Source organism: Triplophysa rosa, linkage group LG20, assembly GCF_024868665.1.
Source record: "Triplophysa rosa linkage group LG20, Trosa_1v2, whole genome shotgun sequence".
Lineage (NCBI taxonomy): Eukaryota > Metazoa > Chordata > Actinopteri > Cypriniformes > Nemacheilidae > Triplophysa > Triplophysa rosa.
The window spans coordinates 15,096,487-15,112,433 of record NC_079909.1 but is presented as its reverse complement, the minus strand read 5'-3'; the positions used below and the strand labels follow the sequence as shown (position 1 = coordinate 15,112,433).

Below are 15,947 nucleotides of genomic sequence, written 5' to 3'. Positions count from 1 at the left end.
AATATATCCGACAAATATTAATAACAAAAATCAATAAACTTAAATAAAATACTATATCCTCTACAAAATATTTCTTGTATGATTTTGTATGAAAATTTTCAAAATATGTTACTTGTTTTTTAAACATTTTCATGGCTGGACCACTTTTTATAATGTTTCTTTATTATTTATTTTAGTTTGTTACACATTATTATAATCACTTTCAGTAATAAAAATTGTTATGCACATTACAAACAGCTCTTCAAATCAATTACACACCTTTTTTATAAGATTCAAAATAAGAAACATGATACATAAGGACATTAAAATATAATAAATGATACATTAACGTAGCTTAAAGCAACAATTTAAAGTTGTTAGTAGCTTTTAGCTTATACATGTTGTTCAACAATATAAGGAATACACATAAAACAATATTTAGCTAAGAATTCATTTCAATGCAATAAAAAACAACCAAAGTTAAAAATACAACATGAGCCAAGAAAATTAACAATTACATGCACTGGATCAAATCTATCAGTTCAACATAAAAAGATGACACTTACAATAACATGGTAGTTAAACATATCAGCTAATAGTATGATACATATCTACTTATTACTGCAATAGCAGTTAAACAATACATTCTTCGTATTCGGTGATGATGCAACTTATTATCTGAAGATAGTCGCCTGTCCAAAGAATTTATATTCACCTTAATGACACATTTTGCTCACGTAATCTTGAATCACAAAGTCAGTTTAACAGGGTTACAGTTAGTTTTGAACATAACCAATAATATTAAAAAGGTATTTGAAAACTATGTCAGGTTCCGGTTACAAAATGCATTATTCCGTTTAAATACAGTGTAGTTTATAGCATTCTTTTTAATACACATGCTATATTACATATATCATATGTAATACATATATATCATGTTGTAAGATATATTATGATATGTTCATACAGCTGCTGCTAGCAAAGATACACAAGTCTCCTGCTTTCTGTGTATTCAAGTCTGACTCTCAATTACAAAATAAAAGTTGGTTGGATTATACTGATTCTTTTCCTTCATCTCAACTTCATCACTGTTCACACTCTGTATGTAAATAAACCACCCTCTGTGAAGAGCAGACTCGAAACGTCGGTGATTGTCTAATGTAGAAGACATGTAAAATACCAGGGACCACTTTTCAGTGTCATCCGCGCATATATTTTTCAGGTCACTTCTATCATGGCACTAAAAAAAGGACAGATGAAACAGTTTAGCTGGAGTTTAAATGACGTAACATACCTTTACTGAAGGTGCATATTACTGTTACATTAACAGAGACATCTGGAATTCAGAAAATGGAATGTAAATAAATTGAACTAGTCAATGTATTCTTCATTTCCATGAGAACGTTATCAAAAAGATTTGATATTATACTCGAATAAAACTCATATGGCATGATATGCAGTAGTTTGCCAAATAAATAATACCTCAAAAGTTTAGTGTTTAGGGTTGCGCCATGCACCTCATATTTTGATGGTTTAATCTAATCCGAGGGTGCATTAAAAACAAATCTGCCCTTCGGACATCACTTTTGGCCACTACATGTTGCAAGTGAATAAAAACGTACCACAACTCGTAACATCTTCTTGTTATCACCTTCCTTGGTGGTACAGCAGAAGAAGTTATTTGTGCCCGTGAAGTTCAGCACAACCGGCGAGCCTGAATTCCTATCCAATATGTTCATCTTGTAATAGTAGATGGTGATTTTTGCTGAAAGGGAAGCAAAGCATTTAAAACATGCTGAAAATGTGTCTTGAAACAACCGGGAGGAGAACAAATGTGTATTAATAATAACCTCCACCGAAAGTTAAACTTAATTTTCGACATCTAATTAGTAAGACCAAACATTGTCAAAGAAATAGAGGAGTTTTCTCATCGTTAATACGAACCTGACATGGTGTCCCCCAGTAATAGCTGCTCCCTCCATGGGGTGACGTACTTGTTTATTAGGAGACTCTTCAGGAACAAATCATTTCGTTCCTTAATCTGATTCACAATCAGTGCTCCATCTGAAACAATAGAACCTAAACAGTTTATTTAGTTACATTCATTTAATTAGCTATTTAAATAAAATGATACGACTAAAAAAAATCAAGTGCTTATTACAAATTCGATTTTAGATGTAGCCATTCAAAGATCAGGAAATGGAAATTAATGCAGCACTTATTTCTTACTAAAGACAATCTCTGCTCTCTCAGGCATGACAACAACTTCATTAAACTGGCAGTCTGTTCTTCCGCAGTTGTGACAGGGGCTTTCTGGGTCGCAGCCCCGAGCAATAACCAGTGTAAGACTTGTTTCAGTCATAGAGACAAAAAACAGATTGTCATCTTTAATATATTTTTCCCAGTCAGGTTCTGGTTGTGGCTGCTCCCGGTGTCCCTCTGGGTGTAGATCTTCCTCTCTCACCATCGTCAGGCTGAAGTCCATCACCGTTGGCTCCTTTTTATAGGCCTGGATCTCCTCTGACGAACACTCCTCAGTTCTGTCTCTGCACGGATGATGTATAGTCTGATACAAGAGATCACAGTTGAGGAGAATGAAAATCAAGTCATACGAGTTCACATGTACAACTATTCCTCAAGCGCTTCCACCCACACACGATACCATGTGAGTTTCTTGACAAGGCGAAAAAGCCCACAGTGAAACATTTAATTTCACTTCTCTATATTGGCTGTCCAGATTTAATGGCTGCATAGGGAAGACACAAGTGTATGTATGTGACCCACCAGCAGGGGAGATCCTTCAACTAGAATGTTAACAAACTCCTCTGGAGTTAAATCCTCCATCTTTTCTCCGTTTACCATCAGGATTTTATCACCCCCTCTAGATAGACAGATAGATTTTATATAATATATTATAATATAGATAATTACTGTATATAATATAATAATTTACATATACAGAAAAAAACAACGAATTATTAAACATCTCACCTTGCAAAAAAGCCTTTGTTTGAGCTTATGAAGTTCATCACTTCATATGTATGTTTCCCTTCCTGCTCGGTGTGAAGCAGCGTAACACCTCCACTAAGAGAATTACCCTGAATAAAAAAACGAAGTGTTATTTTATATGTCATAATGGTTCGGTAAGTTCAGTATCAGTTTTACAGCTTATACTACGGTTCGGTCGCACCGTACACACAACCTACACTTTCATTCTGTGGTTTATGGCCACCACCAAGTTTTAAGCATCTATGCCGTTACACCATCACACCACATCACATAACATCAACAGCAGTGATCAGTTTTCATTTATATATGATTAGATGCTAATTCGCTTACCGCGGCTGCCATGATGACCTGGTTTCACGTTTGTCAGAGCTGTGGCTCTGAAGTGCTGTTTTAAAGGTCTGCTGAGGCTGGAAGGGGAACCTATGCTCTGATGTCACTTCACCAAAGTTTGAGGTTTTGCTAGAGAAGCAGAAGTGTTGGGGGAAGGATTAAAAAGTGTAACCCACAGGGAAGAGATAAAATAACTACGCCATTCATCTTTTACAATATTGTAATCTACTTTAATATAATGTTATTCATCATTTAAGGCACATTATTGAAAATTACTTGCTAGTTGTGTTTCAGGAAATGTCAGTTTTTCTCTTACTTAACACATACTTACATGGGGTTACTTGCAAACATTACTGATACAAAATTAAGGGTTTAAGTACCTCACTTCCTCATGGACAGTCAACAAAATAAGAGGAACTAATACACAACAGGTAAACCGGCACGTATAGTGTAAAGCAAATGGTTAAGACTGTCATTTTTGTGTATTTATTAAAAGTACAACCTGGAGGACAAAGTTTGAATATGTGAACAAACATGTGTTCATAAAAACAATGATATACTGTATTTCTTAAGTTTAATTTCAAAATACTTTTACTGCAACACCCTTGCTACGTAGTTGTTGTACTGCACTTCACATGTCTATTTTCATTCGACCTGTGGTTTCCTGCGTGCAGGTTACCACACACACACACACACACACACACACACACGCACACACACGCACACACGCACACACACACACACACACACACACACACACACACACACACACACACACACACACACACGCACACGCACACGCACACGCACACGCACACGCACACGCACACGCACACGCACACACACACAGACACACGCACGCACGCGCGCACGCGCGCACACGCGCACACGCACACACGCACACACACACACGCACACACGCACACACGCGCACACGCGCACACACGCACGCACGCACGCACGCACGCACACGCACACACGCACAGGCTTTGGTTGACTATCCCCGTGGGGACAGTCCATAGGCGTAATGTTTTTATACTGTACAAACTGTATATTCTATCCCCTATCCCTAACCCTATCCCTAAACCTAAAGATCATAGAACACTTTTTGCATTTTTAGATTTGTAAAAAATATTGTTCTGTACAATTTATTAGCTGTTTTGCCCCTGGGGACCTCAATTTTGGTCCCCACGGTGACGCGAGTCCCCATGTGTTGGTGTGTATTCAGGTTTAGGTCCCCACCGGGATATACAAACATGAACGCACACACGCACACACACACACACAAACACACACAATTTTATATCAGGCTTACGGTATATTCTATCCCCTAACCCTACCCCAACACCTAAACCTATAATCACACAAAAGACATTAGATTTAAAGATAAACAGCATTTGACCGAATTATGAGCCTTTTTATTTACTGAGGACCAGCAAAATGTCCTCACAAGTGCGTTCAAATGCAGACATTTTATATGGACAAACATATCCATATAAAAAATACACATTAACTCAACTCAACTTTATTTATGTAGCGCTTTTTACAATTTTCATTGTTACAAAGCAGCTGTATATTGACTATAAGTAAAACAATTAAAGTTGTACCTGCAAAAACAAGAAAAATGTAGTAAAAGTGTGCTATAGGTGACACAAACATCCTCACTCAACTGGTCTTACGGTAAACTTTTTTTTGCAGACAACAGGCGGGTTACATCATCATGGTGTGACACATTCACCAACTTCCTCTTGATCACAGAGCTTCATAAATTCTTATTATAGCCTTACAAAGCAAAGCACTTTTGCTTTATGTATACTCTAAATCTATTCTAATCTATTCTTCAGGCGTATACTCAAGATGTACCTGTCTTAACAATTCTTAGAGTAAACTCAATATTTAAAAAAGAAAACAATTGCAGGCTTGCCTTCTCACGTGTGATACTACCTACACTGTCATACATAAATTGCGGTTAAGGTGTAAAGGATGACAAATCTGTACATACAACATACAGGGACAGCAACAAACAATTTCTCAATGTTTATCACACAGAATGCTGTTTGAATAGAATGCTAAATTAAAGACTAGAAATGTGAATACAATTTACTTTTACTGTAATATTAAGAACACTTATTATTGCTTTTGACAATTTTCTTTCTTTTATTATACCAATAAATGTTTGATTATAAATGTACAGTATATTGCTTCTTCATTTTACCTGTTCAAACACTACAGTAGCAGTAACAAAGGCAACGAGGGCACGAGAATAACTGTGCATTTAGCACGCGCCCACAACACTAACATCCTGACCTCATGACGTATTGCATTGCATTGACATTTATCAACATGAGAATCAACCATTGAAGAGTCTGTAGTTTAGTCACTTTCCTGTTTTGAGATGTTTGTAAAGTTCAAAATGCCATACATTTCTTTCATTCTGAGACACCCACAATGCTTCTCCTGTTTGGTCATTATATGAATGTAAAAAAATATGCACAAACATTACCTCATTTCCATTCCTCACATGTTTGCTGGTCTACCCGATGCTGATTTGCTATTCTTTCAAAACCAGTATGAATCATCAATGTTTTTGGGGGAAATTTCTATCAGTGATGGTAAAGCCATTCACGTTTTGCCACTGCGGTGGGTAGATATGATAAAATTTTGGTGTGAAACAAATAATTTGTAGGAGGTTGTAGGAATTATTTGAGTAGATCAAGTTAAGACATGTGAATGCATGCATGCCTGCAAGTTTCCCCACAGCATTATATAGGCTACAAACACCATTCACAATAATTATACTTTATATTTTGAAAGTTGCTAACTAAGAATTGTTAAAGAGTACATAACATGAGATCATGAAAATTACATTTCATGCAGTGTGTAATGTTGCCGTGTTTGAAAGTAAGCAGTCTGCCAAGTTGTAAATCCGAAGGTGAATGAATAACAAAGTTATCACGCATCACGCAAACGAGTCGTCCCTTGTCCGATTCGCGAACCGCCGCGGATTTACATCACTACATATAGTCCCCGCCTACGTTTTGCTAGGACTGCCCGCGAAAACTTCCCTGTTCTCCCCCAAACACTGTAGCTGTGAGCCTCATTCGCGGTAGACCAAGCAGACTACACCATCTGACCAATCAGACTAGTCTAGCGGAAAGGAGGGGATTAGACAGAGGAATCACGGAATGAATCATTTGAGAGTCAGCCAGGAAGTAAGGTAAGAATAACTACCTATTATTACAAAATAATAGTGTTTTTACACCTACTATGTACATAAACTTGTTGTGGACACTCCATAAACCAAAGTAGGACCTTAAAAATCCCTAGTTATGTACACTTTAACATAATGAAGAAACTACGATGGGGGACTCTTTAAAATCAATGACCCAGAGGTGTAAAGAGCACCTGAAAACCATACGTAAAAGTACATACCTTGCAGTGAAAATTAAAAGTTAAAAGTCACGCATTCCTAAACGACTTGAGTAAAAGTATTAGAGTATCTGATTTTAACAGTACTTGAGTATTTTACGCATACTGAATGTAGGCTCAAAGCAGCACAGACATGTCAGTGAAAAACAAGAAACAGTTGATTCGTGAGGAGAGCAATCGCATCAAACCATTTACAAACACCCAAGTCTCAGTTAAGCTCAAGTGCTCATAAGGAAACTAATATCCTTCAAAAAGCTCTCTTCAGTAAAACAGATAAATAAAATAATGTTAAGTACAATTACAAAAGTGTAAGCCTTTTTGCACTGAACTTGCTGGTTTGGGCCTTATCGCCGGCTGCATTCCTCCTCCCACATAAAACATCAGCTATGTCAACTGATAATGCACCTGCATTCACATAAAGAATGTTGACAAATTTCAGTAAGTAAGGGCAAAAATGCACAAGATATAGTACCTTCAATGCCCTGCAAACTGCTGCAGAAAAAGTTAGGTGCCATGCAAAATGTAATGTGTAATTGCATCAGTCATTACAGATGTAGTGGAGTTAAGAACATATACTTGAAGTAGAGAGTAAAAGTTGCTAATATCTTTAATACTCAGTTCAACTACAAAGTAGCCAAAAATATACTTAAGTACAGAAACTAATTACATTTACTCCAATAATTTACACCACTGCAATGACCACAGCAATACCAGAAGACATGACAACAACTATGCGACTAAGCGCTGAGCATGGCAACAGACAGAGGAGTTCTGGGTTTGTGGGCTGAGACATGACAGGACAGGCATGTTTACAACAGCAGGTGCTGGTGACGGCATTGCAATGCGGAACATTCATACTAACTGCATCTACAGTATATGCTTCCTCCATATCAGTTTCTCCATAACTGATACATTAACCATAACATAAATTCAATCCAAAACATCTGCTGATAAAGTGCTTTAAAGATTTATAACTTAAAAGATTCACAACCTTACACATCTGTAACTACAGTCTCTATAGCTCTAACACCCCCACTATGTACAATGGGACATGAATTGAACATGTCTATGCTGCCCTCTAGTGGATATTATGCTTAATCTGCATTAAAGTTACCTGTAAAACTGTACCCAGCCTTGCAACACAAATGTCATAGATCAAAGCTTACTGTCATTTTCTGTGCAACATGATGGTTCATGTAGAGTCTTCTTTGGTAATTTATCTTATAATGTAGGAAACATCACAGTAAATAAAACTGTAAATGTAGCGTTATGTTGTTTTTATTGTCCTTTTACAAAAAAATAAGAATACTAAGTAAACTAAAGCTCAAGTATATTCATATTTTAATAGTATGCGTGTAAGTTTACCATTTCAATACTATATGGCCCATAATTTAGTTTCCAAGAGTGAAACAGTATAAACTTAAGGGATAAGACTATATAGGGACTATAACAGTTTTAGTTTGTACTGGTTTAAGGTTTAATGGTTGTTTACTAGATACTTGTAGCACTTTATTAGTGAAAAAGTAGTGAAAAAATGCATTTCATAGGCTACTCACTCATAAGAGTAAACTCAACTACGAGCCAAGTACTAAGAATACTTTATTTTTTGATCGAGATATAGACAGTTTCATCGGACGCACGCGCCTGGCCCAAAATTAACTTCTGGTCTGTGTTTGTTTACTGGTATGGCTATAATATAACTATTTATTTAAAATTTTTTAGATGTATTTTAGGGGCTTTTTGCATTTAATTTAAAAGGACAGTGGAGAACGGAAAGCATTGGATAGAGATGGGAGTGGTACCGGCAAAGGACCCTAAAGATGGGAATCGTATTTGAGTTGGGCCGCAAGTGCATTGCACTATATGTCGGCACACTAACCACATGGCTATTGGCGCCGACGTAACTATTTATTTTAATTTAATTTATATTAACATTATTTTATATTATTATTTTATTGTATAATACGTTGAATTTTGTTGTATGTTACGTCGGGTCGTGTAACTTTGTCGCATTTAAAGAAACCGTATGGGACATTGACATCTAGCGATTGGACTTAGTAACAAAGTCTAAATTTAAAATTTTGGAGAGGCAAGTTTGGCCAAGTAACAGTTCGTCTCGATTTCTTTTGCTTGTTCGCAGAAATAATCTGCAGGAACTCTATTCTTTGCAGATGTGTATAGCGGAAGTTACGTTCAGACCACAAAAGCATGCATGCGTTTATGTTGTTGCTTTGAAACCATCTATACTTCAAATTACAAGACAAATATAGCCTACTTATAGCTTTTAATATACCGAAAGTATACTTATTTTAGCAAGAATTATAAAACGGTTAGTTCCAATCCTTGATTCTGATTGGCCAATAGCTGTGTTTTGTTCACGATAGAACACAGCTATGACCGCGTTACCTAACGATTCTGTGTATCACTTCACGCGTAACGCTCCCTATAGCAGCCACCCTTAGCAACGTAAATGAAATATTCTGTTGCTGTTGTTTACAGTCAATTAGGGACTTTTTTTCCAGCGGAAGAAAGGCTTTAAGTGATTTTACTTCTTCAAAGTTGCATTACTACATATTTTAGGCTATAATATTTTTAATGTGTTAACCATTTTATAAAAGCAAAAAGGTACTCAAGGCTAGTACTTTATCGAGAATAAATCACGGCTGAAAGGCGTTGTTATGCATGACACGCATATTTAGTATACCGAGTAATGGATGGTGAGCAATATTGCAAAGCTAAACATCAATTTCAATAACCAATCTAATTGCTACATTTATCCAGTGTCATTGACTTTTGGCTTGTTTAGATAACAGTGAAAAGTTGTGAGCTAAAATTATACTGAACTCTATGAGCTATTCTGAGACTGACCCTCTTCCTGGACAGCCAATCATGAGCCACAGTATCTATAGACTCAGTGGACAACGTGACACACTACTTTCGAACTGAAAATTGTAGGACTGACAGCTTTTTCGGTCTGCACTCTCCAAGCGACTGCACGCAAGCAGCAAATCCAGCAAGTAACAGATTTTTCTATATTAAGTTTATGTTGTGGGACTGTTTGCCTACTACTGTTAGGTTGCTAGTCAAAGTTTTCGGTTTTCTGTATCTGCAGTGGCAAAATAATTGTAGAATACAATTTATATTCAAATTAACTAGCTCCTCTCTCTCTGTGTGTGTTCATATCAGGAATGTTGGATGTTTTAATAATCGGAGGAGGTCCTCATGCTCTAACACTCGCTACTCTACTCTCAGACCCTGACCAACCTATCTGCCAATCCAGTGCTGACATACTTCAAGGAATTCAGCTTAGCAAAGCAAAAGCAAAAAGTGCTCGCAAAAACAAAAAAAGACAATCAACCAGTGAGTCGGAAGATCATGACCAAAGAACAATTTGGTTTTCCACAATTTAATCAGTGCATCTTCATTTTTCAATTCATCACATTCTATGATCAGAAAATAGATTAAATCCTTTTTTCACAGGGCCTGTGTTAGAAACAAAGAATGGCGGGAAACATCAGACACGCTCTTCACTGAACTTCAAGGTGGTGGATTCATATGGAAGATGGATATCACTGTGGCAAAGCCAGTTTACTTCCCTGAGCATTCCTCATCTCCGATCACACATGCTTGTGCATACCGACCCATTTGATAAGGTAATTCAGCACTGGAGACCATACGTTTAACATCTATTATGGAAATACTGTAGGCCTACTATTTTTCAAATAAATGCATTTCAGTATCAAACACTATACTGTATATACACACTGTTAAGTACAATATTATTTGATTTTTTTAAATCTCTCACTTTAATAATCTTTATGTAGTGCAACAAACATGTCTTAATAATCTTATAGGCCTATTTAGTTATGTTGAGCATTTTACAAAACATAATGCAAGTAAGCAAGCAAACAAACAATATTAAAGGACTGATAGGTCCTCCATCTGTGCCATCCCAGACGGCCTTGCAAGAGTTTGTGGTGGCGGAGCATCGGGCGGAGGAGCTGCACAGTCTACCTGAGCAAATTTACATTCAGGACGAGAATGCATTTTTTAATGACAATCGGCTGGGTAAGAGGGACAAAAAGCTTCTAAGCGCAACAAATGGCCTTCAGAAGAAGCTGTACTTCAGTCTGCCAGGAACACAACTCAGTATAGACTTCTTCCAGGAGCAGGTCTGAGGGTCATGTTGCATGAGGAATTGTGTGAAACGCCTTATACTAACAATACATCGGCTGCTAAATTTACAGGCTTAACCGTGTTTCTGCTATTAAAGGGAAAGTTCACCCAAGAATAAAAATTCTGTCAGTATTTACTCACCCTCGAGTTGTTCCAAATCTGTATAAATTTCTTTGTTCTGGTGAACACAGAGAAAGATATTTGGAAGAATGCTTGTAACTAAACAGTTCTTGGCCACCATTGACCATAGAAGGAAGCTTTTAAAAACATTTTTTTTTTGCGTCATACAATAGAAAAAGTATATATTTTATTATTATTCAAAATGTCTTGCTTGTATTTTTAACATACCATCTTGCATCAGGCTGTGCGATTTAATACTAACCAAGCTGTAGTAACAAAATGAAGATTTATATTGCCAAGGATTTCCCCCAGGTACGCAAATATGACCTGGACAGCATCTTAATCCGAGCCACAGTGGACAGAATCATTCCGATCCTTTCTGAGGATGAGAGCAAGGTGAAGTTTTTCAACGTGACATTAAACACAGGAGAAAATGTAGAGGCAAAAACCGTCGTCATGGCGACAGGACCTTCCAGGGCACAAATGGCAAACATCCCGTCTTGGGTGCAAGCAATCCAGGAGAGTTACCCGGAGGGAAGTCTACAACACACAGTCGAGCTCATGCATTACTTCTGTACACGTGAGGAAACGAATGAGCCATCAACAGGTGGGTTTCTCAATTTGACATTTAAATAAGAACCAAATATAAAACTATATTTTATGAGATGAATGTGAGATGACTTTTCCCATAGAAAGCATAGGATTATTTTGAGTAAAATAACAAGGGATAAACTTTGTCTCAGGTCCTCCCCCCGTGTGTCATATCGGTCAAAGAGTGATGGTGGTGGGTGGAGGTCTAACCAGCGCCCACATTATCTCAATTGCTCTTAAGCAGGGTGCCCGTCACGTGACCTGGGTCTTACGAAAACACTTACAGGTAAGTTACACCCAGTCTGTTGAAATGTGACGGTAAACAACCGTATGTTAGTGATAATGTACAGTCAGCCAGGGGCGGCCTGGCCATCTGGCGTACCGGGCATTTTCCCGGTGGGCCGCTAACGTATGGGGCCGGAACGGAGCCGGTGGCCGCTAGCGTATGGTGCCGTAATGGACGCGTTGTTCGCTAACGTATGGGTCCGGAACGGAGGTGTTGTCCGCTTAGACGGACGTATTATAAATGCAAAAGACACGTATGCATGCACCAAGCAACACCTCAACCCCTCCCACCGTCGACAGATTCGGTGGAGGGCCAATGCGAGCCTAAAAGTGCCAGGACCGATTTTTCTTCCCAGTCCAGTGCTGCAGTCAGCTGTAACGCAACATAAATCCTGGCAGGGCTATAAGGCTTTTGACACAATTTGACATCTTTTCCTCACCATTATGACTTTATTATCCAGGGGAAATTACTGAATTTTAAAGATTGACTGCCTTTAAAAGGTTTGCTGTATGGGGAAAAACAGCATTCTTTAAAGAGTAAATATATTGTGATTTTTAAGGTCCTACTTTGGTTTATGGAGTGTCCAACAACAAGTTTACTTACATACACGGTGTAAAACTACTTTCATTTTCTAATAATAATAGGCAGTTTGCACTGCACGGACTCTCAAATGATTCCTTCGGCGATTCATCTGTTTAATCCTCTCCTTTCAGTCAGCCTACTCTGATCCCATTGGTCAGATGGTCTAGTCTGCTGTGATTGGTCTACTGCGTGCAGTGTCGCAAATGGAATGTAGGCGGGCATTACACGGAGTGACGCAAATCTGACCTGGAACTGAAATTAGAACGACAGACGACTTGTTCACATAGAGTCGACAGCTTTTTTCCCCAAGCCAATAACTTTGCTATTCGTTCACTTTCGGCTTTACAACTTGGCAGACTGCTTACATTCACACACCGCTACATTGCACTGCATGAAATGTAATTTTAAGGACATTGTAATATTTACGTTTTAAATGTCTAGCCTAGCGTATGACATTTAGCGGCATTTAGTGGAGAGGCTGCAAATTGCAACCAACTGCTCACTCCACACCTCCCCCCTCCCTTACGAAGCACACAGAGCTAAGATGTCATCACGTTTTCACTTCTTTGCTGAAGGATATAGGTATTTACGAAACATCCTCTGTAGAGCAGTTTGTCCATTTAGGGGTAGTCTCGCGTAGCCAAACTTATCTGAAAGTTAACAGCAACAAAATGATTATATTTTTATGCTGTGAACCTTGCATACTTTTAAGAATTAAGCGTTTAGTCGATCGCGATGAATTCTTATAGAAACCGTTGTAAACACGACAGCTTACATCTTAGATCAGACAGCTTTGTGTTGTTTCCAGGTGCACCGTTAAAGAACGCGACACGCACGTCTCCCGGAAATCCTGTGAAATTCAACCAATCGTGATGACTTTGCTGAAATGTTTCCAGTAAAGTGTGCCTTATGCATCAGACATTTAGCCAACGGTCCGTGGGCGTGACGTCTATGGCTGAGACTAGTTTTGGGCTACTGTAGAAACAACATTGTGAATTCCATGCAAGGGGACCCGTGGTGTATGAAATAGAAAAATTTAAATAGCTCATTCTAAGGTAATAAAAACATAATGTTTCATTATGTAAGGTCTTTATACACCATATAAGACATACCTGTAGTTACGTATAATATATTGCATTTCTGTCAATAGTTCCCCAAAAAATAACACATTGGACCTTTAAATAAAAGCCATTAGCCAAAGTTGTTTAAGTGAAGGGATGAGGATGAAAAAAGATAGCAGAGGTTTCATGAACTTTTTAAAATAGAAATGACTCGTATTACATAAATTCAGTAATATATAGTCCAACAGTGAGCCATACAGATTTATAATGCATAAATTTGACTACAGAATGCCGTAATTTATCAATTAGAATCAAGTATTGTGGAGATTTGTTAAACAACTCATACTGTATGCTTAAAGGCTCAACATTTACTATCCAACAGTTGAAGCAGTTTGATGTTGGGGACGTGGAGAGTCTGATCGGACGCTATTCACACATTGAGCATGGAATCAAGATGGATGGCCTGGCCTACCTCAGGCAGTTCTATAATGAAAGGAGTCTTCACAAGAGGTTGGCAATGATAAAACAAGCCAGGAAAGGAGGAGCTGTGACCCCAGAGGTCTACACACAACTTCTGCCTTTCATTCAGAGCGGACAACTTCTGGTCAGACATCACTGTCAGGTGATGTCCGGGTGACAGCTACAGTATCTATGAAAGACAGACCACAGATTTGCATGCTATAGATAAAATAGCTTTCATAAGATGCTCAAAAAATGGTGTGTTAGTATAAGTGATTTAAAAAATATTTGTCCACACATTTTAATGCAGAAATTACTGTCTTTATGTATAGAATATCTATAACCAACAATTGAATTTCTTAATTACATTTAATCTATGTATTATTAAATAAAATGTCTTCTTCTCAATGTCGTCTTCTCAAGGTGACTGAAGCTAAATGGTGTTATCAGACTCAGAGTTGGAGGCTCTCCCTGTGCAATGGTGAACGGTGGAATGGGGAAAAGATTTGGCTGGCAACAGGCTGCAAACTGAATGTAAATCAAGACCCTTTACTGGCAGACGTCATGAGAAAATTCCCCATTCAAGTGAGCCACTGGATCTGGAATAATATGCATAGACCTTAAAATATGAACTTTATGTGAACTCTCATGCTGTATGTTATTTATTAAAATGATCAGAACATTTCAGTCTTCATTGGTAGGTTTTGGACGGCTGGCCGTGCATAACAGAATCACTGCAGTGGACACCAGAATGTCCTCTCTACCTGATGGGGCAGTACACAGCACTTCAGGTGTAGTTATGTTCTTGTAAGAGACTGCTGGTGTAAAGATATAGCATGCTGCAAGTCACATATTATAACATTTTCTATAGAACTAGAAAACGAACACTTTGACACGTGAGGCTCTTGAAATGAGACTAAACTGGGGTGCACAAACTAGTTGTCACACATTTTGTCCAAATGTTTCTCGTATAGGCTATTTTTAATGTTAACTTTTGTATAGAGAGATTGTGGCTTTGTTGTGAATACAATAGCACCCTATTGCCCAGGCAAAAGATACAGTTTATGGTCACATTATAAGGATGAGTTGACACAATGGAATCTGCCAATAAAAAGTAAATCAATAATATACATTAAAATATACAACAGCTTTTATGTGGGTCAGCTAGCCCTGGTACACCATGTAATATATATAAACTAAATATATATGACCTATCTACAGGTTGGGCCTCATGCTGTTAACCTTGCAGGGGGTCAAGCTGCAAGTATACGCATATTTAAAAGCATCACCTCTCAACATAGTGGACTGGATGAAAGTACATCAGCGAGAATGGAGAAGACAAGGAGGACCGAAGAGTACATATCACACATGCACGGCCTCATGTGGTTGTAACCTACATTAATCCAATCCAATAAACTTGAAAACCACAGGTTTCACCGTTCTTTTCAGCTGTACTTACCTGTAGCAAAAACGAAGCTTTTTCAATAAAATTTATTAAAAATGTGAGTGTATATATAAAAAGAATAAGAGCAAAAGAAATTAGAAATAGAAGTGCAGTTGATGTAAACCAGCACAGTGCTCAGGTTGTAAATGCACAGCTAAACAAGTGTGTTTTTAATCTGGATTTAACAGTAGCTACTGTTGGTGAACATCTGATGTCTTCTGGAAGCAGATTCCAGCTACGGCTGGCGTAATGGCTAAACGCTGACTCGCCTTGTTTTGAGTGAACCCATGATTTTTTGGTTCTGGTCAGAATCCTGGCAGCAGTGTTCTGTATGAGCTGCAGCTGTCTGATGGTCTTTTTGGGAAGACCTGTAAGGAGTCCATTACAGTAATCCACCCTACTGGTGATAAAAGCATGAACTAGTTTCTCTAAATCTTGGTTTGAGACAAAACATCTGATTCTGGCTGTGTTTCTGAGATGG

At 38.0% G+C, this 15,947-nt stretch overlaps 2 protein-coding genes across 7 annotated transcripts; one reads left to right on the top strand and one right to left on the bottom strand.

Annotated features, from left to right (window-relative positions):
* Nucleotides 1–164: 164 nt before the first annotated feature.
* il1fma (interleukin-1 family member A) lies at nt 165–3,444 on the bottom strand. 2 transcript variants are annotated; one of them, XM_057362162.1, is made up of 7 exons: nt 3,319–3,444; nt 2,971–3,077; nt 2,764–2,860; nt 2,209–2,545; nt 1,924–2,058; nt 1,602–1,744; nt 165–1,219 (listed from the first exon to the last, which is right to left on the bottom strand). In XM_057362162.1, the coding sequence occupies exons 1-7, from the start codon at nt 3,328–3,330 to the stop codon at nt 992–994; spliced, it is 1,059 nt and encodes a 352-aa protein (XP_057218145.1). In that variant the 5' UTR covers nt 3,331–3,444; the 3' UTR covers nt 165–991. The 2 variants fall into 2 exon arrangements, with proteins under 2 accessions (XP_057218145.1, XP_057218146.1); XM_057362163.1 differs by having other exon boundaries at nt 1,924–2,043.
* A 2,978-nt stretch (nt 3,445–6,422) lies between these two features.
* Nucleotides 6,423–15,484, top strand: zgc:113276 (uncharacterized protein LOC553748 homolog). Of its 5 annotated transcripts, none has more exons than XM_057362292.1 (11): nt 6,423–6,535; nt 9,631–9,760; nt 9,934–10,107; nt 10,228–10,400; nt 10,704–10,919; nt 11,356–11,650; nt 11,787–11,920; nt 13,946–14,185; nt 14,446–14,607; nt 14,724–14,813; nt 15,244–15,484. In XM_057362292.1, the coding sequence occupies exons 3-11, from the start codon at nt 9,936–9,938 to the stop codon at nt 15,412–15,414; spliced, it is 1,653 nt and encodes a 550-aa protein (XP_057218275.1). In that variant the 5' UTR covers nt 6,423–6,535; nt 9,631–9,760; nt 9,934–9,935; the 3' UTR covers nt 15,415–15,484. The 5 variants fall into 5 exon arrangements, with proteins under 5 accessions (XP_057218275.1, XP_057218276.1, XP_057218278.1 ...); XM_057362293.1 differs by having other exon boundaries at nt 9,631–9,764; XM_057362295.1 differs by having other exon boundaries at nt 14,711–14,813; nt 15,244–15,372.
* Nucleotides 15,485–15,947: the final 463 nt, after the last annotated feature.